Source organism: Anser brachyrhynchus (assembly GCF_964034855.1).
Source record: "Anser brachyrhynchus genome assembly, chromosome: 18".
In the NCBI taxonomy this organism is placed as follows: Eukaryota; Metazoa; Chordata; class Aves; order Anseriformes; family Anatidae; genus Anser; species Anser brachyrhynchus.
This window is the reverse complement of record NC_137711.1, coordinates 377,084-398,735: the sequence shown is the minus strand read 5'-3', so window position 1 is coordinate 398,735 and position 21,652 is coordinate 377,084. Positions and strand designations below refer to the sequence as shown.

The 21,652-nt window shown below is 61.7% G+C and overlaps 5 protein-coding genes across 16 annotated transcripts; 4 read left to right on the top strand and 1 right to left on the bottom strand.

Moving 5' to 3' along the window:
• Nucleotides 1-47: 47 nt before the first annotated feature.
• On the top strand, nt 48-1,534 carry LOC308179995 (uncharacterized protein). Its single transcript, XM_080560934.1, has 4 exons — nt 48-179; nt 464-492; nt 795-1,177; nt 1,323-1,534. Exons 1-4 carry the CDS (start codon nt 145-147, stop codon nt 1,455-1,457), a joined length of 582 nt encoding a protein of 193 aa, XP_080417060.1. The 5' UTR covers nt 48-144; the 3' UTR covers nt 1,458-1,534.
• A 950-nt stretch (nt 1,535-2,484) lies between these two features.
• LOC308179989 (uncharacterized protein) lies at nt 2,485-6,496 on the top strand. Of its 8 annotated transcripts, none has more exons than XM_080560918.1 (6): nt 2,485-2,721; nt 3,155-3,255; nt 3,671-3,705; nt 3,848-3,980; nt 4,370-4,540; nt 5,262-6,496. In XM_080560918.1, the coding sequence occupies exons 2-6, from the start codon at nt 3,232-3,234 to the stop codon at nt 5,943-5,945; spliced, it is 1,047 nt and encodes a 348-aa protein (XP_080417044.1). In that variant the 5' UTR covers nt 2,485-2,721; nt 3,155-3,231; the 3' UTR covers nt 5,946-6,496. The 8 variants fall into 8 exon arrangements, with proteins under 8 accessions (XP_080417044.1, XP_080417041.1, XP_080417045.1 ...); XM_080560915.1 differs by having other exon boundaries at nt 2,497-2,721; nt 3,845-3,980; XM_080560919.1 differs by having other exon boundaries at nt 2,499-2,721; nt 3,158-3,255.
• Nucleotides 4,879-8,271, bottom strand: ARL16 (ARF like GTPase 16). Of its 3 annotated transcripts, XM_080560930.1 has the most exons (7): nt 8,068-8,234; nt 7,794-7,956; nt 7,598-7,711; nt 7,367-7,482; nt 6,543-7,179; nt 6,261-6,451; nt 4,887-5,731 (listed from the first exon to the last, which is right to left on the bottom strand). In XM_080560930.1, exons 1-5 carry the CDS (start codon nt 8,217-8,219, stop codon nt 7,008-7,010), a joined length of 717 nt encoding a protein of 238 aa, XP_080417056.1. In that variant the 5' UTR covers nt 8,220-8,234; the 3' UTR covers nt 4,887-5,731; nt 6,261-6,451; nt 6,543-7,007. The 3 variants fall into 3 exon arrangements, with proteins under 3 accessions (XP_080417057.1, XP_080417055.1, XP_080417056.1); XM_080560931.1 differs by having other exon boundaries at nt 4,879-6,451; nt 7,794-7,853; nt 8,133-8,271; XM_080560929.1 differs by having other exon boundaries at nt 4,879-6,451.
• Nucleotides 8,239-17,468, top strand: HGS (hepatocyte growth factor-regulated tyrosine kinase substrate). 3 transcript variants are annotated; one of them, XM_080560902.1, is made up of 21 exons: nt 8,239-8,387; nt 8,598-8,682; nt 9,040-9,115; nt 9,660-9,752; nt 11,697-11,820; nt 12,206-12,258; nt 12,824-12,892; nt 13,078-13,202; nt 13,434-13,512; nt 13,600-13,698; nt 13,899-13,994; nt 14,385-14,423; nt 14,499-14,642; nt 14,791-15,004; nt 15,195-15,367; nt 15,535-15,675; nt 15,754-15,931; nt 16,012-16,145; nt 16,468-16,587; nt 16,827-16,922; nt 16,995-17,468. In XM_080560902.1, exons 1-21 carry the CDS (start codon nt 8,351-8,353, stop codon nt 17,103-17,105), a joined length of 2,286 nt encoding a protein of 761 aa, XP_080417028.1. In that variant the 5' UTR covers nt 8,239-8,350; the 3' UTR covers nt 17,106-17,468. The 3 variants fall into 3 exon arrangements, with proteins under 3 accessions (XP_080417028.1, XP_080417029.1, XP_080417027.1); XM_080560903.1 differs by having other exon boundaries at nt 16,510-16,587; nt 16,995-17,239; XM_080560901.1 differs by having other exon boundaries at nt 13,434-13,698; nt 14,794-15,004; nt 16,995-17,240.
• A 161-nt stretch (nt 17,469-17,629) lies between these two features.
• MRPL12 (mitochondrial ribosomal protein L12) lies at nt 17,630-21,326 on the top strand. Its single transcript, XM_080560935.1, has 4 exons — nt 17,630-17,907; nt 18,036-18,116; nt 18,218-18,355; nt 20,956-21,326. The coding sequence occupies exons 1-4, from the start codon at nt 17,665-17,667 to the stop codon at nt 21,070-21,072; spliced, it is 579 nt and encodes a 192-aa protein (XP_080417061.1). The 5' UTR covers nt 17,630-17,664; the 3' UTR covers nt 21,073-21,326.
• Nucleotides 21,327-21,652: the final 326 nt, after the last annotated feature.

Below are 21,652 nucleotides of genomic sequence, written 5' to 3'. Positions count from 1 at the left end.
CGCCGGCCCCGCTCCTCCCCCGGAGTCCGGGGCGGAGCCGGGCCGCGCCTTGTTCCCGCTGTGGAGCTGGGCCTAGGGCCTTGAGGCGTTCCGGGGCCGCGCCGGGCCGGGCCGGGGCTGGGGTGGGGGGGGGGACTCGCTGCGATGGCGGCCGGGATGCTGCACCTCAACGGGTGGAGGTACGGGGGGCCGCGGGGGGGGGCGCGGGGCGGGCCGCGGGGGGGCTGGGGCCGGAACAAGGGCGCGGCGGGCACCGGGGAGGCCGGGCCGGGGGGGGTCCAGGAACGGGGTGGGCTGGGGGCGCTGGGACGAGGCCGGGAACGGGCCGGGGAGGCTGGAGGGGGGCGGGGGGGCGAGACCGGGAACGGGCCGGGGGCACCGGGACCGGGACCGGCCGTGGCTGGGCCTGGGGCGGGCCCCAGCCGTCGCGGCCCTCGCTCAGGCGCTCTCCTTCCCCGGGCAGGTCGGGGGCTCCCAACGGCACCGCGAAGCGTGAGTATGGGCACCGGGGGGGACCGGGGGGGACCGGGACGGGACCGGGACGGGACCGGGACGGACCGGGACGGGACCGGGGGGGACCGGGGGGGACCGGGACGGGACCGGGGGGGACCGGGGTGGGACCGGGACGGGACCGGGGTGGGACCGGGGTGAGTGGGGCGGCCTGTCCCCAGCCCGGGGGCGCAGCGCTGCGGCCTCGCCCGCCGCCCCCCGCGCCCCTGCAGCAGCCCCTCGGCAGTGACGCTGCGGCGGGGCGGGCAGCCTCTTGCCATCGCCAGCTTCCCGTTCCCTTTCAGTTTTCAGCTTTGAGAAGGTTTGTGACTACGTGCGGCAGTACCGCGGCGAGGTGGTGCCCTTCGCAAAGCAGCCCAGGTTCTGCCTGCGGGTCGGTGGCCTCGAGGGGACCTTTCACGAGGGGCAGGACGAGCTGCTGCAGTGGTGCCAGGCGCTCTACCTGCCGCAGCCCACCAGGATGGCCGTGGTGGGCACGGTGGATGACGTGCCCTGCCTGGCCACGGGGCAGCAGCTCATCATCCTCATCGCGGAGAGCGGCGAGGTGTATGCCTACGAGGAGGAGACGCTGCACAAGGTGGCCAAGAGCTTCCCTGAGTTCATGGACATAGGGCTGCAGCTCCTGGGGAAGGAGGTCTACCACTGCGGAGAGCACATAGTGCCGCTGGTAAGCTGGACTGGCAGGGAAGAAATCTGCAGCTCTTCTTGCCTTGGAAAGATGCAGCCTGAGTTTGCTGGCGTGCTTGGGTCTGCCACGCCATTGATCCCACCTGCTTCAGGTCCTAACAACTCCCTGGTTGTTCTTCCAACAGGATGAGGAGGAACGGGACAAAGAACCAGCAATCCAGCAGATCAGACAGAATGTCAACGAATTCATCAAGAAAGGAGAGGAAGAATTTCATAGTCTCCTGGACTTACTGGAGAGCAAGCCTGCTGTTGCTTGTTAAAATTGTGTGTGGGACAGGGAGGAGATGTGGGGAAATGTGCTTACAGACCTTGGTGTTGTAAAATTGCATTTCTTAAATGTTTGAGTGGTTTCAAATTTTGTTCAAAATTCCAGCAGAGCCAGGGCTGTGCCTCTGTCCTGGAGGCAGCACGCTCCAGCTGCCAGCAGCAGACTCCCTCGTTTAACACCCCCCTGCTCAGGGTTGGAGTGGGTTTTGAGCATTGCTCATGCTCTAGACGCCCGCTGTGCCTACAGTTGGGGTAAACCTGCGGCTCCCTGCGGGGCTGTGTCTGCCGCTGGGAGTGGGAGCAGGGCCTGCAGCTGTCCGGGCAGCAGGTTACAGCAGTTTGCAAGGGTGTGGTTTTATCTCTTAAAAACACATTGGCAGTGCGATAGGTCAGGCTGCCTGAGGGCTTCATTGCTTTGTGGAGATCTCCATAGCACATCTGGGGCACGAATGGCTGGGACCCCTACCACTTGTGTGACCAGTTTGCCCCGGCTCTGTGCCCATACTAACAACTTTTTAGCATTTTGTGTGTCACCGGTGCCAGGGGAGCGGCTAGTCCACAGGAGTGACCTCAGGGGGACACCCCCGAGGCACAGTCATCCCTGCTAACCAGGAAGGCTCGTTAGCTCGCGTTCAGTTGTCTCTATCTCTCCTGGGCAGCCACCCCCCCCTTCCTTGCTTTCCGTGCTGCCAGCACCCACACGCTCCCCCTGACCACTGCGGCGCAGCCCCTGAAAGGCTCCGTGCCTCTGAGGAGCCCCATGACAGCTGCTCACCCTGCTGGCAGTGGGGGCGGAGGTCTCTGGCCCCAGCGAGCCCCCACCTGGGGCACTGGTGGGGCTGAACTCTCCTGCTCCCCACTCCCAGGGCTTGGTGCTCCAGCACGATGGCATGGTGGGCACTGGCCGCCTGTCCCCATGCGGAAGCTCTGAGCTCTCAGGTTTGAGTTTCGTTTCTGGAGAAACGAAAGTGGAAGCAAGAGTCCTGCCCCTCCCTTGCACAGCTCTTCCCTGTCCCACTCCAGCAGTGCAGTACATTTAGAAAAGCCACTGCGCCAGCAGCAGGGTGAGAAGCACCAGGTTCAAGCAAACGCTGGTGGGATTGCTCAGGCTGGGACTGGGTAGGAGTGCTTGCACCAAGAGCTGGTGGCAGTGCAGGGAACTGGGCATCTTCGTTAAGACAGCGTACCCGGCACTGAGTTCTGTGGCTCAAGAGCTTGACAGCAGCACAGACTCCAAGGATTCTTTGCTTCTGCCAGGTAAGTGCTGTTGCTTGTAAGTAAGCAAGCCGTCTGTTTCCCCTGCAGACAGGCCCCTCGGGAGCAGGAAACCGTCCCCAGACCCTCCCAGGGAAGCCCTCCTGGGCTTGCAGCCCACTGGCAAGTTTCCCCTTGCAGCTGAAGGTGGAGGAATGCCTAGGCAGCCTCCTCAGAGTGAAACTGCTCGCTTGGCCTGAGGCTGCAGCAGCTCTGCTGATCGCTTGCTCTCGGGGAAGGTGCCCTCAGGTGTCTGCTCCGGCTGCTGCCTCTGGCTGGGAGCCGCCCCGGGACCCCCAGCCATGCACCACATGGCGCTGCCCGAGCAAGCGGCCGGCACCCCGGCTCCTGCCCGGTGCATCGTGCCCCAGGGACACAGGTGCAGGAGCTGGCCAGCCTCAGAGGGGTGACCCGGCTTCCTGCCCTTCCGGCACAGCAGGGTTCTGCTGGCTGTTTTCCTAGAGCCCTGCGGACCAGCACACAACCGCTGCAGTACCAGGCTACGTGTCCCCGATGGACTTCCTGCACCAAAACCAGGTGTGTGAGCACTGCCCCTTCTCTCCAGGAGGCAAGGAGAGACATTCTCCCGTGTAGTATCTTGGCCAGAAGGCCAAGTGGTGCCGTCTTCAGATGCTGAGGGACATCCCAAGCCCATGCGGTGCCCTGCTCAGTGGCCATGGCATGTCGGATGCTGGGGAGCAGCCTGGTGCGTGGCATTGCCACTGGCGCACCCAGCCTCTGCGGTGCTGGGCTTGGCTTCACGTGCCATTGGGTGTGCAGAGGGGCTGGGACCCCGCGTGGGTCCTGCAGTGCACACCAGTCCCCGGGGCAGGCAGCAAGTACGCGCGGTGCGGCCACCAGCCCGTGGCAAGCTCTGGTCCCGCGCCTGCCCGCACCTCAGAGCCACGCTCCTCGCAGCGCCGCACCACCAAGCCTCCTCTTCCTCCCGCAGGGCCCTGGCCGTGCTCCAGCGCAGGACGCTCGGAGGTAAGGCTGAGCCTCCCCTCCCCTCTCCCCCCCTTGCCAGCAGCCACCCCCAGCCCGGCCGTGCCCCAGGGGGACGAGCGCTCGCCCCGCAGCCTGGAGCACCCCCGGCACTGCTGCCACTCGCCCCTCTGTGCTCCAGCAGGATGTTGGCGGAGCGAGAGGAGCGTCGTAAAAGCCAATTACAGATGAGCGGGAATCTCTTCATCAAGCAGTTCTTGGTTTTGCTGCATCAGACGCAGCCGGCTGAAGACATCAAAAAGCAATACATAGAAAAGGTCAGCACTGCCACCGCTGTCCTCCCCACCCATCCGTGGCCAGCCTCTGCGCTGCTGCAGGTCCCAGCCAGGGCGGGGGCAGCGCTGTTGGCAAAACCACTGCGGCAGCCGGCACCCAAGGGGGGGGAGCTGCCCCGTGCTGGGGCCTGCCGCCAAACGTCTGCGGGGAAAGGGGCAGGAGCCCCAGGCCAGAGGCACTGCTCCCGGTTTGAGCAGGGAGCTGGTGCCCAGAGTGGAGAAGCTGTTTGGAGCACGGGCAAGCAGGAAGGGGCAGCAGGGGAGGCGGGGGGCCGGGGGCAGCGAGCGGCCACAGCCGGGCAGGCCGGCGCGGGGGCTCTGCAGCTGCGTTCCAGGCACAGCTCAGTGCCGGGGTCTCCGCTCGCCAACAGGTGCTGCACGCAGTGTTCTTCTTCGGAAGGGTGCACAAGAGGGTGGTGGAACCCACTGACTTCCTAGGGCCCGCAGTTTGCCAGACTCTGCAGGCGAAGTTCCCCAGACCGTTCCAACAGTACGGCACCCACCTCCCCGGCCTGACGCCCTACTCCATCCTGCTGCAGTTCGTGAGTATCCCCACGCGTGCACGGCTCTGGAGGTGGCTCCCTTGGCGCTGGGCGTTCAGTCCCATGGCTGGGACAGGACGGACGGTGTGACAAACCCAGCACGGCCGCGGGGAGGCCCAGGGAACGCACCCTCCCAGCAGCAGCAGGACCGGCAGGGCAAGGGCTCTGCCGCTGGGAGAGGAACTCCTCCGGGCGGTGACGTTTCCATGTGTTTGTGCAGCTGCTGCCCCAAACCCTGCACACTGACCTTGGCTGGCCACTCACTGGCTTTGTTGGGCACTGATTTGTCTAATTAGTGGCTGGGTCATTTCCCCCAAAACAGCAGCCTTACACACCTCCACCAGCATTTAGCCTTTACGACAATCTCTTTTCCAGTGGTACCAATCCTGCTCCAAAGGCAGGCTGCCACTAGACAGCACTTCAACAGACAAGCAGACACGCTCTCTCATGCCCAAAGCCAACCCAACATCCTTACTGTTTCTCTAGATGTCCCCCATTTTGTTAAGTCAGAACCTTTCTTGTAGAAGTTTCTCTCTCAAACTCTCCAAGTCACCATGAGCTGTACTGACCAGCTGGTGCTGAACGGACTCAGGGGAACGGAGGACAATTTCTGAGTTTGTCTTTCAACCCCACGCTCATCCCCTTCTCTTGCAGAGTATCATTTCCTGGGGAATGAAAGAGACAGGGAGGGGTCTGTACCAAGAGCTGTGTCTATTCCCAGGGCTCTGAAGTAGCAGGCTGCAGCACCCAAGAGCAAATGGAGTCTTTCTTGCGTGACTTTAACAAAACTCTGCAAGAAAAATTGGAGCGAGAAGCCAACATGAAGCCCAGTGAGTTCGTCTTCAGAGCTGCAATTGTTGCCTTCAGCATCTACAGAGACCCCGAGGATGGAGCAGCCCCTCCTCTCTTTTATGGAGCGTCCCTGTCCTGCAGCGGGCTGCTGGAGAAGAAGATCATGATTGACGTCCTGTGCATAAAGACGTGGCACAAGGCGGTGGCGTTCGCAGTGCACCACGCGGAGGACGATCTGGCCATCGTCTTCCCTGATGGGGTAGAGTGCCGGGCCTTCTACTACAGTCACGGAGCCTTCGCGGAAAAGCAGCCCTGCATGAAATGCAGGGAGATGTTCCACGTCGACTTCCAGCCACCCGCAGACAGCACCAAGGAAGATTGCCCGTGGCCATACGGTAACTGTGCCGAGAACGAGACCCTAAGCAAGCTGCTGCAGGGCATCCCGGGGCTGCAGGAGAAGGTTGTCTCGACACACACTCCCCCCCAGCCAAACACCTACCAGGCCATTGAACAAGAATTTACAGGCATCATAGAAAACAGGTTTAGAAATCACCTTGACCAGTTGCTTCACGAAAATCATTTTTCTTCTTACCTTCCTCTGCAATTCTTTTGAACCCAGGTGAGTGCTGGAGAGGTAGCCACAGGCCGGTGCTTGCTGCAGCTCACGAGATACCCCTGACTGCAGCACCCTTGCAGCTCCGCCTGCCCCCACCCATGAACTCCCGCAGACCCCCACCTTTGCACAGGCTCCCCCGGGCCACCTCGCTGCGCTCTGTCTGGTGCAAGGCACGCGGGGCCACAGCGGTCAGGAGCGCTGCAGGCCTGCAGCCCCAGCCCAGGCTCCCAGCCCCACTGACCCAAGCACTACAACTGCTCTTGCAGACGGTACCAGCACAGCCCCAGCAGGAGGGCAGGAAAGCCTTCTCACCCTGCCTTTATGTTGCTTCCAAAACCAGGCTACGTGCTCACAGCAGCAGAGTCTGGACAGGGCACAGAAGAGGCAAAAGCGCAGCCTCTGAATGGCACGAGGCAGCCCAGCTCCATGTCTGCAAACTGCGCAGCGATGGGGTATCCGTTTGTTCCTTGCTAGGCTCAGCAGCACAGGGCTCTGCTTTTAATCTGTGTAAATAAAGATGCGTATGTGATTTTCAATTACGTACCCGATGATTTGCAACAGAGACTATTCATTTGAGAAGCCCCCTCCTTTCACCTTTGTGTAGATCCAGACTGTTCGGCTCTCAGGCACAGGAGCTGCATCTTCCTCGTGACACAAGCGGCCAGCAGGGCCTGCGCACGCGGCACGCCCTCGGCCGGGCTTTGCTCACAGGGGCTCGAAGCCAGGAGCAGGCAGGAGGAAGGGGCAGCTTGCCCTGGCGTCCAAAAGAAGAGCAGGCCTCGAGGCAGCCCCGCAGAAGTGCTGCGGGGCTCCAGGCAGGAGAGCTCAGAGGCAGAGCTCTGCTGCAGACGTGGCTAAGGCCGGCTTGCTGCAGGAGCACAGCCTGAGACTCCTGCTCAGCCCCTCCCTGAGAGGCCAGGGTTTCCACCCAGCACAGGGCAGTCCGGACAAGGAGGTGGAAGTTTCACAGTTTTACTGCAAAGTCCTAAAGAGCTGCCCCCCGCCACCAGCCCGTGGCGCTGCCCAAGCCCCGCGCGGGGCAGGACAGGGCAGGGCAGCTCAGCTGGGGTCCCTGAAGGTGTCCTTCAGCCACTGCAGGACGTCGGCCAGCCCGGTGCCGTCGCGCGCGCTGGCCTCCAGAATCGTGATGGGCTGCGTAGCGCAGGAGACGATGTCTTGCATGCGGAACAGCGCCTTCATCTCCACCAGCGACATGTAGCAGGGCAGGTCGCTGCATCCAGAGCGGGCACCGTGTTAGCCACCACCCTCCGGTCCTGCCCCCCCAGCACCCCGCAGAGCCGGCCCGAAGGCTGCGGCACGGCACCGCTGCCACCCCGCGGAGCCGGGCAGCTTCCCGGGGCATCGCCCTTCGGGAGAGCCACGGGAGCTCCTCGCCCCTCCCCAGCGCCCCTCGTTACATCTTGTTGAAGAGGACCAGCACGGGCACGGCGGCGAGCTGCTCGGCGGACAGCAGGGCCAGCAGCTGGACGCAGGACGAGGACACCTGCGTGGGGTTGGCGGCGTCGATCACGAACTGCAGAGGGAAGGGGAGGCTCCGTGGGGGCGTCCCGGGGCGCCCCTCGCGGGGCCAGGTCGGGGTCGGGGCCGGGAGCCCCGGGCACCGCCGCGCCCCTCGGGCCGGGGCTCACCACCACGGCGCCGCACTCCCCGTAGTAGCTGGGCCAGATGGGGCCCATGCAGCCGCCCAGCTCCCGCACCGTCACCTTCGGCGGCAGCGGCAGCTCCGTCAGGTTGGTGCCCACCTGCGGGAACGGGACGCGGCGGGGTCGGGCCGGGACCGCACCCGAACGGAGCCGGGACCCGGCGCGGCCCGCCCCGACCTACCGTGGGCAGCGTGGCCGGGGGCTCGCCCAGCTCCTTGGCCCCGTCCCGGGAGCTCAGCTGTGTCGGAGCGTTAAGGACGGGCACGGAGGGGCGGGGAGGGCGCGCCACCGGACCGGCACCCCCCGGGACCCCCCGGTACCGCCACCGGACCGGGACCCCCCGGTACCGCCACCGGACCGGGACCCCCCGGGACCCCCCGGTACCGCCACCGGACCGGCACCCCCCGGGACCCCCCGGGACCCCCCGGTACCGCCACCGGACCGGCACCCCCCGGGACCCCCCGGTACCGCCACCGGACCGGCGCCCCCGGTATCCCCCCCCCCGCCCCGCGCGGATATGGCGGAGCCGCTTCCCCAGCAGGCTCTTGCCGACGCCCGCGGCGCCCAGCAGCAGGCAGCCGCCCCCGCGCCGCCCCGCCGCCGCCATCGCCGCCCCGCCCCGCCGGAAGCGGCTCCGCCCGCCCCGCCGGAAGGCGGAAGAAGCGGAAGGCGGAAGCGGAAGCGGCGGGCTGGCGGCGGGGCGGGGCGGGCCGGAGCGGACCGGCGGCGGGGGGCGCGATGGGGCGCGGCGGCGGCACCTTCGAGCGGCTCCTGGGTAGGGCCCGGGCGGCCCCGCGGGGCTCGGCCCCGGTGACCGCGGCGGGCCCGGGCCGCGGCCGGCGGCGGCGGGGAGGGGCGCGGCGGGGGCCGGAGGGACCGGGGGGGCCGGGCCGGGCCGACCCCGGGTTTGTCGGGGCGGCGGCCGCCACCGGCCCGCTCGCCGGCCGCGGGGCGCTCGGGGCTGACGGGCGCCGCTCCGTTGCAGACAAGGCGACGAGCCAGCTGCTGCTGGAGACGGACTGGGAATCCATCCTGCAGATCTGCGACATGATCCGCCAGGGAGACACGCAGTGAGTGCCCCCGGGCGCGGGGCTGGCGGGCGCGTACGGCGAAGCCGAGGGGCCTCGCGGGCTCGCCCCGCAGCAGGGGGTCTCTCGCTGTCCCGGTTCAGAAAAGCGCTAGAAGGCGGCGCGCCCTGACGCTGTGCGGTGCTCTTCCTGGCCTCAGTAGCTGCGGGCTGCAGCTGGCCTGAAATCCGTAGAGAAGCTCAAGCTTGAGCCTCCTCGTTCCGGTTTGCGCTGGGGGAGTTGGGCATACTGCGAGCTGACCGTACCTTTTGTTAGTGGGGGGTTAGCAGGTTATCGGGGCAGCTGGAGTATCCTTGCAGATTTTGTCCTTACCCAGGAACGTGTACTCTCTTCATCCAGAGCAAAATATGCAGTCAACGCTATCAAGAAGAAAGTCAACGACAAGAATCCCCACGTGGCGCTCTATGCACTTGAGGTAACTTCAGCCCGAACCTCCAGCCCTGTAGGGGCCCGTTTCACAGGCCAAAACTCCACATCTTTTCCAAGCCTGCCTTCTGGGCTGCAGCCTGCGCAGCGTTCCCTCTGCCCTGCCCAGCAGCATCAGGGCGTGACGTGGAGTTGCCTCCCGCCTCTAGCGCAGAGGCTTCGTGACTGGTTGACAGACTGTGATGTTTCGTTCTTGAATTCAACCTCAGAGCTAGAAACAGGCCAAGCCAGAACTCAAGATGCTTTCTGTGGGGGTCTGTTTGCTTGCCTCTGTGCGTTTAAATAGTAGAGGTACAAAGGCCACCATGAAGCTGAGGTATAGCTTATGCTTTAGCCTCGTGGTGTGTTTCTCTGGCTTGACTGACGCTTCCTTTACTTTAATCATTATTCAAATAGTGTCCCCTCCTTAGCTTACCTGCTGCAATAACCTGTAACGGTTGCTGAAACACCGCTCTTTTGCTCTTCTGTTTAGTCTCTGTAGGCCACAGAGAAGGAAGAAAGTGGCAGGCTAATGCTGTCCTTTGCCCTCGCAGGTCATGGAGTCTGTAGTTAAAAACTGTGGCCAAACAGTCCATGATGAAGTAGCTAATAAACAGACTATGGAGGAGCTGAAGGAAATACTCAAGGTAAACTTAACTTGTTTTACTTCAGTTTTTGAATGAGGTTGTAAGGCAACGAAAGGAGAAAATGTACGTGTTCTCTGTTTCATTCCCCGTGTATAAGGAACAGAGACTTGGAAATGTCTCTCAGAGAGGAGCAACCTGTATTGCTTAATATGAAGAGATGAGTGTAGAGAGCTGAAGAGTGTCTGCTGGGGAGAGAAGATGTCATGAGAGCAAAGATAATGTTTGGCTATACCATGAAGTGGGGAAGGAATATGCTGTAAAGGCATAGACCGTTTCATGATAGGTGATCATGGGTGCAGAGCTTTGCTTGGCCAGAGACCACAAAAACAAACAACTGTCAGAGAGTTTCACCAAGGATCTGAGCAGCGGTAGGTGAATACCATTCCTGTAGTCCAGTGTAAGACACGCAAGAAGGTGAGTAGCGAGGGGAAACTGACAGAAGCTTCCTCTTTACTGTGACAATTTCATTGGCCTGTGGAACTGGCCTGAGGAGCTTTTCAGGTTGCAGACCTGTATCACTTGTCAGTTTGGTACAACGTGGTGCCTGCAGGAGCTCCTCATGTCCTAGCGTCTTGTTCATGTCCTAGGACTTGAGAATTCCACAAGTGAAGGGTAAATAAGAACTTGAGTCTTCAGTTTCCAGTCCTGAGAACAGTAATTCACAGACAAGAGGTTGTTACAGTAGTGCTGTTACTTCCTTATAGTCCCTGTCTTCTGCCAAAAATAGACAAGTAGATGACCCAGATATTTGTGGAGTGAGCTGTGCTGGTCCTGCCACCTCACGCACTGTAGCAGGGTGTCTCCTCCGTGAACTTCCTGTTAGGGGCTGACTCAGTCTTCGGACGGTCTCTCCTGATGCAGTGGGAATGCTGCTGCAATGTGCAGGGCAGGTGTTGTAGTACAGCCACTCTGGGCACTGAGGGGATCAGATAGGATCAGATCAAGAGATTTTGTGATTCTCCAGTCCTTGTCTGCCTCAGCAGTTTCATAACTGTCGCAGACCCGTTGTCATCCTACACTCGGAAATTTGCTGCCTGTGAATGCCTCATGCTGTTTAAAACGGTGTTAGTTCTGATGAGGCTCAGGGCTGTGCCATTTGTGGAATGCGGGGTTTTGCCAAATCTCCTAGAAGTTTGGAGCTCCAGGAATTGTCACTAGGTCACACTGTGCGCTGCGCTCTCGGATGGAACGGGAGCTTGACAATCTCTGCTTCCCGGGGGACTTCTGGAGCAACCGGTCATGTGAGGCGGCGATGACTCGGTCCGCTGACGGCAGGGCTGTTCCTGGAGCTGGGATAGGAATGGGCTTGCCAAGTTTCCTCTGGCTTCCTGAACTGTGATACAGCCGTCCCTCGCCTCCAAAGGGCAGGCTTCCCAGCTGTCCCGATTGCATCATATCTCGAGGTAGTTCTGGGTATTCCCGCACGGGAGTCTCTGAGCTGGAGCTGCTGGCAGCTGGGTACCAGCAGCCTCCAGGCACCTTCCGGCTGCGTCTGTGGTGCCCGGTCAGAACTGGGGTGAGACGATGGTGCTGTCCCGGGCAGCTGTCGCTCTTGCAGTCTGTGGAGTGCGGATGAGCAGCTCTTGGGAGGAGGTAAACAAGAATGCTGGCAGGCCAGTGCTCGTGCCTGCCCTGGGGAGTAACCGTGTGAGTCTCCGTGGACGTGTTCCAAAAGCATCGTGACTGCACACCTTCTCAAGCTGATCTGTGCTGCTCTGAAGGACAGCCTCCTGTTTGTGCTGGAGCAGGGAAGCGGGGAAGCTGAAGGAGGATGTAGTCCTTGCTGTAGATTGTCCTGCTTGCAGTTTTCTGACAGCTCTTACCTTGCACGAGTATTCTAAAGTCTCTCTCCCTATGAATGGTATTTCTGGCTCCTCTTTGGGGGATTTGTAACGTCCTATGGGCTTCAGGGTCTTTTTCTCAGACTTTTTTTTTTTCATGCAGAGGCAAGTGGAAGCAAGTGTGCGCAGTAAGATCCTGAACCTTATCCAGGCCTGGGCTCATGCCTTCCGCAACGAGCCTAAGTACAAGGTGGTGCAGGACACCTATCAGATAATGAAGGTTGAAGGTGAGGAAACCGGGGGCAAAGGTGGGTGGACAGTTGGCCAAGTGGCTCTGCTTTGGAGGAGCCTTGCTGGAGGAAAAAATGGGTTTTGGGTCCCTGCTAGGTACTAGTGAAATCTGGATTTACAACGCTGAGCTTTTTCTCAGCATATTTTTGAGCAGTTCTTAGCTCTTTCGGAGCAGTGAGCACTGTGCAGGCAATGCCGCCTGGCCTCCTGCAGGAGGCAGATTGCTGTTGCTCTTATCAAAATAACGTAACGGTCAGGGTAGAAATGCTGAGCTGTTTTTGGTGTGTATGGCTGGGACCTGCAGTACTAGGCCGAGTCTTGGCACCACGGCCTCCCTGTGCAGAAGCCTTTCACAGGGGAATGCTGTCCCTTCTCCCACAGGTCATGTGTTCCCGGAGTTCAAAGAGAGCGATGCCATGTTCGCTGCGGAAAGGGTGAGTGAGCTCTGCCGGCGGGGAGGGAGCTGGTGCTGTGGGACAGGCCTTGCTGTTGTATCCCTCGGGCTACTAAACCTTCAGTTCTTGCTTTCCTCCATTTCGCTCACAATAGAGACCTTGCTGTGTGCATTGCTTGCTTGCTCCCCGCTGTCATAACGGGCAGTTCTGGGTTGGTGTGCAGCGGCTTAGCCTAAAATTACCAGAGGGAGGGGAGAATTGGCCAGGATGGGACATTAGTCTCACCTTGCTAAGCACCCCCCAGAGTGGCCCTGCTTGGTGGCCTTCCAGCAGCATGGTCATCTGAACATGGTAGCAGAGTGGTGCTGCAGAAATTGCCGTACAGATGTGTTCATAGAAACTCTTGCTGACTGGGAAAGCATCACAGTCCAGTAAGGTGAGAGGTGATCACTTGCGAGGACGAATGTTTGCTGTTGAGCTGCAAATGCTTCCTGCCCAGTCACGACAGTCTGGGTTAGCCACAGGAGCTCCTGAAAGGCTCTGTGAAGACGCCGTCCTTGAGGCCTCGCTCCTTGCCTTACACAAGTTTCCTTAACCCCGCCAGGCTCCAGACTGGGTAGATGCTGAAGAGTGTCACAGATGCCGAGTGCAGTTTGGGGTTGTGACACGGAAGGTGGGTGCTGCCCCTGCCCTTCTGGGTTCCCCGGTCCTGTGCAGGACTCCCTGAGCCCGTGTGGAAGTGCGTCTGGGTGACTGCTCCCCAGCCACTGCCAGGGAAGTGCCAGGGCCATTTGAGGGACATCGTCTAATGGTGAAGAAGCATCTTGCTACCACACTGATGTCTCCCATTCTTTGCAGCATCATTGCAGGGCCTGTGGGCAGATTTTCTGTGGCAAATGCTCCTCCAAGTATTCCACCATCCCCAAGTTTGGGATTGAGAAGGAAGTGAGAGTCTGTGAGCCCTGTTACGAGCATCTCAACAAGTCAGTACCCTTTGTGGCATGTTTCCTTGTTTGCAACTGCTGGGACTGTGAGGGGAGAAACTTGGCATGGAGCCACCTCTCTGAAGATTAGCATAAGGGTTTCCCGAGTTGTGTAGGCTGGCTGGGTTCTGTTCCTTCTTGGGAATGGGCTTTAAAGTTGTAGTGTTGTGCAGAGCTGGGGCTCCACTGCTGAGGAAAGAGCGCTGCGCTGACACCTCTTTCTGACTGCAGGAAAGCTGAGGGTAAAGCTGCTGCAACCTCCGAACTGCCCCCCGAGTACCTGACCAGCCCTCTCTCTCAGCAGTCCCAGGTGAGTGGCTGCCCTCCGGGTGACCTAGTGATGCTGGCCTGCTCGTTGGTCCCTTTAGTGACTGCCTCCTCATCTTTCTGCTTGCAGCTGCCCCCGAAGCGTGATGAGACAGCTCTGCAAGAGGAGGAAGAGCTCCAGCTAGCCATTGCCTTGTCTCAGTCAGAGGCCGAGGAGAAGGAGAGGATGGTTTGTGCACTGCTTGGCATCTGGGACTGTTTTTTTGCCACGCAGCCTGCGTGGATTGTACAGAGCACGAGACTGGGTCTGGCAACTGTACCTAGCCACCACGAGATGCCGCACCCACCCGCTGTGCCCAGCTTGTTGCTGACCGGTTGATTCAGAGGAGTCTGGACAGTCCCTGAGTTGATTTCTTTTCTCCTTTGCAGAGGCAGAAGACAACCTACTCCATGTACCCGAAGGCTGAGCCCACACCCGTCACATCGTCAGCGCCGCCGGCGGGCACGCTCTATTCCCCACCTGTGGTACGTTCACAGGGGCTCCTGAGCATGAAGCGGCCGGGCACAGGCCAGTTCCCCAGCCCAGCTCTGCCCTGCTTGGGTCAGATTGGCTCCCTGTTCTGAGAAAATCTTTGCCCCCTGCAATCCCTTGTTTTTTCACAGTGCTAGTGTGCTTTTTGGCCAGAAGGTCTGTGCTCAGCTGGCACTTAGGTGCCTCTGTTGCTGGCATGAGGCTCAAGCTGCTGCTTCCAGCAGCTGCAGTCTGTGTCTGGCTGAAGGAGGTGGCTGCCCCCCTCTCAGTGCTGGTGCTCAGCCCCGGTGGCTGTGCCAGGGCCAGGTCTGGACAAGACAGCTGTGTGGGAGCTGCAGTTTTCTTGTTTCTCTAAACTGGATTCCCTGTTCGTTTCTTCACAGAGTTCCTCTGCTCCCCTGGCTGAGGACATTGACCCTGAGGTAAGGACGCAGCACTGTGGCACAGGGTTGCTCCCGGCGTGGCTGCGGTGCTCATCGTCCCTCTCTTCCTGGCAGCTGGCTCGGTACCTGAACCGCAACTACTGGGAGAAGAAACAAGAGGAGGTTCGCAAGAGCCCGACCCCATCGGCCCCTCTGTCCCTCACAGAGCCAGCCGCTCAGCCGGGGGAAGCGCCCCCCGCCCCGCTCGGTGTCGTCGAGGTAAGAGGCGGCCTGGGGCTGTCCTGCAGCTTGGGATGGGCGAGCGGCGCCTGACGTGCCCACACAGCCCCCGCGTGCAGCTCTGCGGGGCTGCTGCTGGCTCTTGGCTCGGGTGAGCGGAGGCTGACCGGCCGTCCTGCCCTCCCAGCAGCAGTACCAGAACGGCGAGTCGGAGGAGAACCACGAGCAGTTCCTGAAGGCGCTGCAGAACGCGGTCACCACGTTTGTCAACCGCATGAAGAGCAACCACATGCGAGGCCGCAGCATCACCAACGACTCTGCTGTGCTGTCCCTCTTCCAGTCCATCAACAACATGCACCCCCAGCTGCTGGAGCTGCTCAACCAGCTGGATGAGCGCAGGCGTACGTGGGGGCGGCCCTGCTGCGGGCTAGGGGTCCTGGGGAGGGGCGGGCGCCTGCCAGGGCGTCCCCCAGAGCCAGCGTTTGGCATTCCCGTGGCGCAGCCTGTCTGGAGAGAAGCCAGAGCAGTGTGCAGGGACAGTCCGAGTGCTCTGCCTTGAGAGGGTCCCTGAGGCTGCCTCTCCCCCCGCAGTGTATTACGAAGGCCTGCAGGACAAACTGGCCCAGATCCGGGACGCGCGTGGGGCCCTGAACGCGCTGCGGGAGGAGCATCGGGAGAAGCTGCGGCGCGCAGCAGAGGAGGCAGAGCGCCAGCGCCAGATCCAGCTGGCCCAGAAGCTGGAGATCATGAGACAGAAGAAGCAGGTGAGGCGGGGAGCACCTCCAGGGATCCAGGGCCATGTCAGCCAGCAGGCCTGCCTGTGCTCCTGCTGGCACCGCAGGCCAGCCCGGGTTTGGCGAGGAGAGCTGTCCTGGCAGGAGGGGATGCTGCCACATCCTGGCTCCTGGCTATCGCAGCGCTGTTGCCACAGGAGTACCTGGAGATGCAGCGTCAGTTGGCCATCCAGCGCCTGCAGGAGCAGGAGAAGGAGAGGCAGATGCGCCTGGAGCAGCAGAAGCAGACCATCCAGATGAGAGCCCAGATGCCAGCCTTCTCGCTGCCTTACGCCCAAGTAAGGCTGCTGGGTCACAGACCTTAGGCCGCGTCCCCCGGGACCTGGCAGAAAAGCTTGCTTCTCTTCCCTCACCAGCTCCAGGCCATGCCAGCAGCCAGCGGGGTGATCTACCAGCCCTCTGGGCCCACCAGCTTCCCCGGCACCTTCAGCCCAGCGGGCTCTGTGGAGGGCTCTCCCATGCACACCGTGTACATGAACCAGGCAGCGCAGGGGGGCACGGGGGCGTACACAGCAATGCCCGTCACAGGGACAGGTACGCGAGCGAGCTGGATCCAGCGTGGGCGGAGGCCAAATGCAAGGCAGTTGCTTCAGTCTCTGCTCTCTCCGCTCCAGATCCCAACATGGTGAACGCCTACATGTACCAGGCGGGGGCCGGCAGTGGGCAGGCGGCTCAGCAGGGCCAGGCGGTGCCCACCACGACCCCAGCGTACTCGTCCTACCAACCCACTCCAACGCAGGGCTACCAGGCAAGTGAAGGCAGCCACTGCAGAGCAGCTTGTGGCCAGTGGGGCAGGGCTGGGGAGTTCTGTGGGGCTGATGCAGGCGATCTGACTTCGGGGGTGGGTTCTCGAGTGGGAGGGAGAAGCTCTTGGGTCCCATACCTGGAACCGCTGCTTCCCCTCTGGGAAAAGGCCCAGAGCAGACCCGGTTCTGGACTCCCCACTGTGCAGAGGGAAAGCATGCCCTGGTTCCAGGGGAGAGCCCTGCTGGTCCTGGAGCTGCTGGGTACTTTGAGGTGTGAGCCAAAGCTGCCTGCACCACCTCTCACCAGCAGCCTTTCCTCCCCAGAATGCAGCATCGCAGTCACAGAGCATCCCTGCTATCTCGCAGGCCCCCCAGTCAGGCGCGATGGGCGGCTACATGGGCAGCCAGTCAGTCTCCATGGGCTACCAGCCCTATGGCATGCAGGTGAGCACCCGTGGGCCGGGGAGGGGCAAGGCCCTGGCTGCTGTGGGGTGGGCTACAGCCAGCGGAGCCTTCCTGGGCCTGCGCTGCTGGGGGCAGGGAAGGGGAAGGCCTGGGGAGGGATCAGCAGGCTGGTGCGTGGACAGGGCTGAGGGAGGCTGCCTGCTTCGGGCCGTCTCCCTGCTGTGGCGCTGGGTGCTGTGAGTCCAGGAGCCGCTCTGACCTCCCTCCCCTCCCCGCAGGGCCTCATGTCAGCCCTGCCGGGGCAGGACGCGGCGCTGAGCAGCCTGCCCCCGCAGCAGCCGTACCTGCCGGGGCAGCAGCCCCTCTACCAGCAGGTGAGTGCCGCCGGCCGCGGGGCGCTGGGGGCTCGGGGCGCGTTCCCTGACGGCGCTGCCTCCTCTCCGCAGGTGCCGCCCGCCGGAGGGGGCCCCCCCCAGCAGCAGCAGCCGCAGCCAGCGGCGGCCCCGGTGCAGCAGCCCCCGGGCAGCGGCGAGGCGCAGCTCATCTCCTTCGACTGACCGGGGCCGCCCCGGCCCTGTAACACTACGGCTCTGCACAGCCGCCCCGGGCCGCGGCTCCCCCCGCCCGTCCCCCAGCCCCCCCCGCCCGCCGGGCCCCGCAGGAGGGCGCCCCCCCCCCCCCCCCCCCGGCCCCGCCGCCTCCCCCCGCCCCGGGCCCCCCCCAGCTCCGTGCGGGCCGGGAGCGGCCCCGGTCCCGCTGCACCCCCCGGGCCCGGCCTCCCCCGGGGCAGGCGAGCGGCGCTGCCCGGCGCCGGGCTCCCCCTTCCCCCCCCCCATCCTCTCCTCCCCCCCCGGTTCCCGCGCTCGGTCCCCGCCGGAGCCGACGGAGCCGCAACGGTGACAATAAAGTGTGCGGAACGACCCGGCCTGCGCTGCGCCGCGGGGGGGCAGCGGGCGGGGGGACACCGGGCCGGAACCAGCGAGCGCTGGCGGACCGCGCGGCTAGAGCGTCGTCCCCGCCCCGCCACCGAGGCGAGGCGCCGCGGCCTAGAGCGGCCGGCGCGGCGCGGGGGCCGCCGGGAGCGCGGTCGGGGCGCGCCGTGTCCTCTGGGCCGCCATGCTGCCCGCCGCCCGCCTGGCGCTGCCGCTGCCGCTGCCGCCGCGCCTGCCGCTGCCGCCCGCCTGGCGCTGGGGCGCCGCCAGGCCGCTGGGCACGGGCCGCGCGCGGCGCTCCGAGGCGCTGGCCGGGGCGCCGCTGGACACGGCCGCCAAGGAGTACTCGCCCAAGGTGCGGCAGCTGGTGCGGGACATCGCGGGGCTCACGCTGCTCGAGGTGGCCGACCTCAACGCGCTGCTCAAGGTGGGTGCCGCGGGGCGGGGCGGACCGGCACGGCTCGGATCGGTTCCGGCCCGGTTCCGGCTCGGTTCCGGCCCGGCCGGGCCCGCGGCGCCGCCCTGCTGCCGGTGACGCCGCCGCTCTTCCCGCAGGAGACGCTGAAGATCTCGGACGTGGGGGTGATGCCCGTGGGGGTGGCGGCCGCCCTCGTGCCGCCGCCGGCAGCTCCACAGGTACGGGCCCGGTCCGGGGCCTGGGGTCCCGGGGCGGGAGGGGGGGCGGCGGGAGGCGGGCCCGGGGCCGGGCGCCCTCACCGAGCTGCGGCTGCTTCCAGGAGGAGGAGGCGGAGGAGATCCCGCGCAAGAAGGAGAAAATGCACTTCTCCGTGCGGCTGACGGAGCTGAAGCCCGCTGACAAGGTGAAGCTGATCAAGGAGGTGAAGAACTTCGTGCCCGGAGTGAACCTCGTGCAGGTGAGGAGGGCGCTGCCCACCCGCACCGCCCCTGCAGCCCCAGGCCCGCTCCCAGGCCCGGGCAGGTTCCAGAGCACATCGCAGGCCGCTGCTCCCGCTCCCCTGCTCAAAAGGGGCCCTGCATTTCTCCGTCTTTAGGGGAATGGTCTGCAGGGGGCTGTGCGCGCACCTTGGAGCAAAGAGGGCGCGACAGAGTGGGAATCTCTGGCATCTGTCTGTGTGGTGTTTCTCATAAGGGCCCGTTCCCTCAGAGCTCTGCTGCATGGTGAAGTGCTGAGCCCCTAGCAGAAGAGAGATGAGAAAGGGGAGTCGGAGCACAGAGCTCAAAGTTCTCTGCGCCAGTCTCATTTTCTCCAAATCTGAGAGCTGCTTCGAGCTTTTCTGCAGAACTTAAGAGTAGCTGGGACTCCTCACTGCAGCCGGATTTGGCCAGCCTTCCCCTAGTTTTTACTTGTTACTGTGGAAGCATCTAATGTGCTTTGATTCTGTACTGAATGATGCTTTCGTGTCTTGGGGATGATAGCAGCACTTTCTGTTTATCCAATTGCAAGAAAGCAATTGCTAAGCATTGTAAAAATCTAATGTGCAACCCAGAATATCAGGGTTTGCAGAACATCCTCCAAATCATTTTTAATGATATATTATAAAAGAAATAACAGAAAATCTGGTCACAGTGATGGTAGTTTCATAGGCTCACTGGGATCGTTAGCTGACTATCAGCTTGGTTAGTCTGACAGCTGTTTGTTTATTATCCATCCCAAGCAAATATTAAAATGCCAAAGCCCTGTAACAGGTACAGCCAGTAGATAACTAAAAACCGTTTGAAGAACTAATGCTCAGTCAACGTGGCTTAGCATGGGAACCTGTAAAACAATCTGGTTACAGTTCTAACACAGCTACACGGCTAGTAGGTGCAGGTTATTGCTGGTAATCTCTGTCAAGTGTGACTTATCCAACGTGACGTTTTGATTGAAGACGCAAAAACTACTGCAGAAGGCTAGTCCTGCCCTCGGAAGTTGTATTCAAAGCGTAGCTGAGGAATTGTTACTGTAAGCGAGGAATTGTCATCCAGATGAGGTGCTTTTACATGAGGTTTGAGGTGTTTTAAAATGATCTTTCCTTTGGGCTGTGAGATCGTTAATGGTTTGGAAGACAGCATTGCTAGTAAAGCCCTTGGACGTCGCGTGCTGCTGAGAGATTTTGATGTGACTCCAGCAAGTCAGTCCTGCAGAAATGACTGCTCAGTGTGACAGGCGTGCAGTCAGAGCGAGCTGGACCCACCTCTTTGCACCCCTGAAATCTTGTCCAAAGCCTCTCCAACACACACTTAGCTCACTCCTTTGCCTCTGGAATTCTCTTCTGCTCAGACTGGGGTTGAAGATGTCTGATGCAGATGTCCTGTCTCTGCCTGGTGGCTGTTACTGCGCGGGTCCAGCTAGGGCCCTGCTGTTCCTTCCTGGAGATGTGAAAAGCTGCTTTCCTTGGATTGAGGCTGCTTTAGAACAAAAGTTAAAGTGTTGGGGAGCGAGGCTCTTACATGAATAACCTCAGTTGTGTTGTGTGTCCTCGCTGCAGCAAGGCAGAACAGGCTCTCTTTTCCAGATACTGCCCTGGGCTCTTGTGAGTGCAGGCACACCCACGCTGCAGAGCTTTGCCTGCGCAGCTACGCCTTCTCATCCCTTGCAAAAAAAAAGGGTTTTCTGCCCCTGTCAACACGCACCCAACGTGAACTAAGCCAATGAAACCTCCTTTCTGTCAGCAGTGGTCAATCTGTTAGTTTCCAGAACTGCAGTTCTGCATTCCTGCGGTGCCATGCGGAGAGCTGACAGCGGTTCCTCACTGTGGACACCCCCCAGGTTTTGTTGCTGCTGCTTGGTGTGAGAGCAGCAGCACTCAGACTGCAGCAGGCGTTTTTCCTCCCATACCCCGTTGCCTTTTTTCACTGCAGTTTAAAAAAAAAACAACACACACACACACAAAAAAAAAATCAAAACAAAACAAAAAAAAACAGTATTCTAGGGAGTCCCTTTAAATCAGGTACAGAAGTTTTCGGATTGTCTTAATTACTGCCGTACTTCTTAGTAGTTTTGTCTGCAATGTCCTGAAAACATCAAATCATGCTGTCAAGCACAGTCTGTACCGTGACTCTTTTTCTACTCAGTACAGCAGATTCTCTGACTTCCCTAACACAGCTGTGTACAAAACTTGAGAGAGCCTCTCCTTCCTGCTGGCAGAAATATGTAAACCAAAACATTCTCACTGAAGAAACCCGGGTCAGTAGCTGCGTTAGCGGATGACGGCGTGGTAGCTCTGTGTGCGTCCCTGGCACCTTCGCAGGCCAGGGCCGCGCATTGGGAACACAGCACACGTCATGCACATGGCACACAGGAATTTGTGGGCAACTGCACGCTGAAAAAGGTTTTATATGGCTGTAGTCTTCCAGCAGGATGTGCTGCGTAGTTCAAGTAGAGGTCTGGGTTCCAGAGCATTAGGCGAGTTTCTCTGGTCCGCTTACGCAGAGGTCAGGCTCATGGCTTCAAATCTGTTAATCTGGTTAGTGAAAGCTCGGCCGCCAGTCTCATACTTTGCCCCTCTCACAGGCAAAGAAGCTGGTGGAGTCCCTTCCGCAGGAGATCAAGGCTAACGCGTCCAAGGAGGAAGCGGAGAAGATCAAAGCAGCGCTGGAGGCAGCAGGAGGGACTGTGGTTCTGGAGTAGAGGGCCCCGTCTGATCGCGGAGGGACTAGCGTAACGGCAGCCTAGCCGCTGCTGCCTGCCCCGGGCACCGCTCACTGCCCGAGCCGGGTGTGGGACGTCACGCTCTCCGAGTGCGAGACGTCCTCTGGCCGCGTGGTGGGAATGCGCACCCAGCGGGGGTCGGCGCAAGGATGGTGTACGGTTTGGCGGGGCCGCTGTCTAGTTCCAGCATCACAACGAACTTTGCATTCATAAATGTCCGGTGGGAAAAAGCCTGGAGAAGCAGTGATCTGTGGGAGACCGGCCCGCCGCCGCTGCCCCCCGGGCCGCTGCCCCCCGGGCTCTGCGGGCGGTAGCGGGGCTGGCGCAGGGGGGGCTGCCCGCGTGTGCGTTGCTCCCTCAGCAGCACGCCGCGGTGCTTGGCTGCCCGCTGCTGCAGCAGCACCGTGCGCTGCCCCGCGCTGCGGCTGGAGCCTGCCTCCTCGCCCGTCCTCCCCCTCCTCGCCCGCGCTCCTCCTCTCGCCGCGCCCCCCGCGCTCCCGGCGCAGCGCCTGCGGCCGCGTGGGACCGGCGCGGTCGGGTCCCGGCGGAGCCGCGCCGA

Coding starts and splice junctions, on each gene's coding strand:
- LOC308179995 (XM_080560934.1), top strand. CDS start 145: ATGGCGGCCGGGATGCTGCACCTCAACGGGTGGAG. Junction 180..463: donor CTGCACCTCAACGGGTGGAG/GTACGGGGGGCC, acceptor TTCCCCGGGCAG/GTCGGGGGCTCCCAACGGCA. Junction 1,178..1,322: donor GAGAGCACATAGTGCCGCTG/GTAAGCTGGACT, acceptor TTCTTCCAACAG/GATGAGGAGGAACGGGACAA.
- LOC308179989 (XM_080560915.1), top strand. CDS start 3,232: ATGGACTTCCTGCACCAAAACCAG. Junction 3,706..3,844: donor CCAGCGCAGGACGCTCGGAG/GTAAGGCTGAGC, acceptor TCTGTGCTCCAG/CAGGATGTTGGCGGAGCGAG. Junction 3,981..4,369: donor AAAAGCAATACATAGAAAAG/GTCAGCACTGCC, acceptor GCTCGCCAACAG/GTGCTGCACGCAGTGTTCTT.
- ARL16 (XM_080560929.1), bottom strand. CDS start 8,219: ATGGCGGCGGCGGGGCGGCGCGGGGGCGGCTGCCTGCTGCTGGGCGCC. Junction 7,483..7,597: donor GGGAGTGCGGCGCCGTGGTG/GTGAGCCCCGGC, acceptor TTCCCTCTGCAG/TTCGTGATCGACGCCGCCAA. Junction 7,180..7,366: donor CTGGTCCTCTTCAACAAGAT/GTAACGAGGGGC, acceptor CTCTGGATGCAG/CGACCTGCCCTGCTACATGT.
- HGS (XM_080560901.1), top strand. CDS start 8,351: ATGGGGCGCGGCGGCGGCACCTTCGAGCGGCTCCTGG. Junction 8,388..8,597: donor CACCTTCGAGCGGCTCCTGG/GTAGGGCCCGGG, acceptor GCTCCGTTGCAG/ACAAGGCGACGAGCCAGCTG. Junction 16,146..16,467: donor CTCCAACGCAGGGCTACCAG/GCAAGTGAAGGC, acceptor TTTCCTCCCCAG/AATGCAGCATCGCAGTCACA.
- MRPL12 (XM_080560935.1), top strand. CDS start 17,665: ATGCTGCCCGCCGCCCGCCTGGCGCTGCCGCTGCCGCTGCCGCCGCGC. Junction 17,908..18,035: donor ACCTCAACGCGCTGCTCAAG/GTGGGTGCCGCG, acceptor CTCTTCCCGCAG/GAGACGCTGAAGATCTCGGA. Junction 18,117..18,217: donor CGCCGCCGGCAGCTCCACAG/GTACGGGCCCGG, acceptor GGCTGCTTCCAG/GAGGAGGAGGCGGAGGAGAT.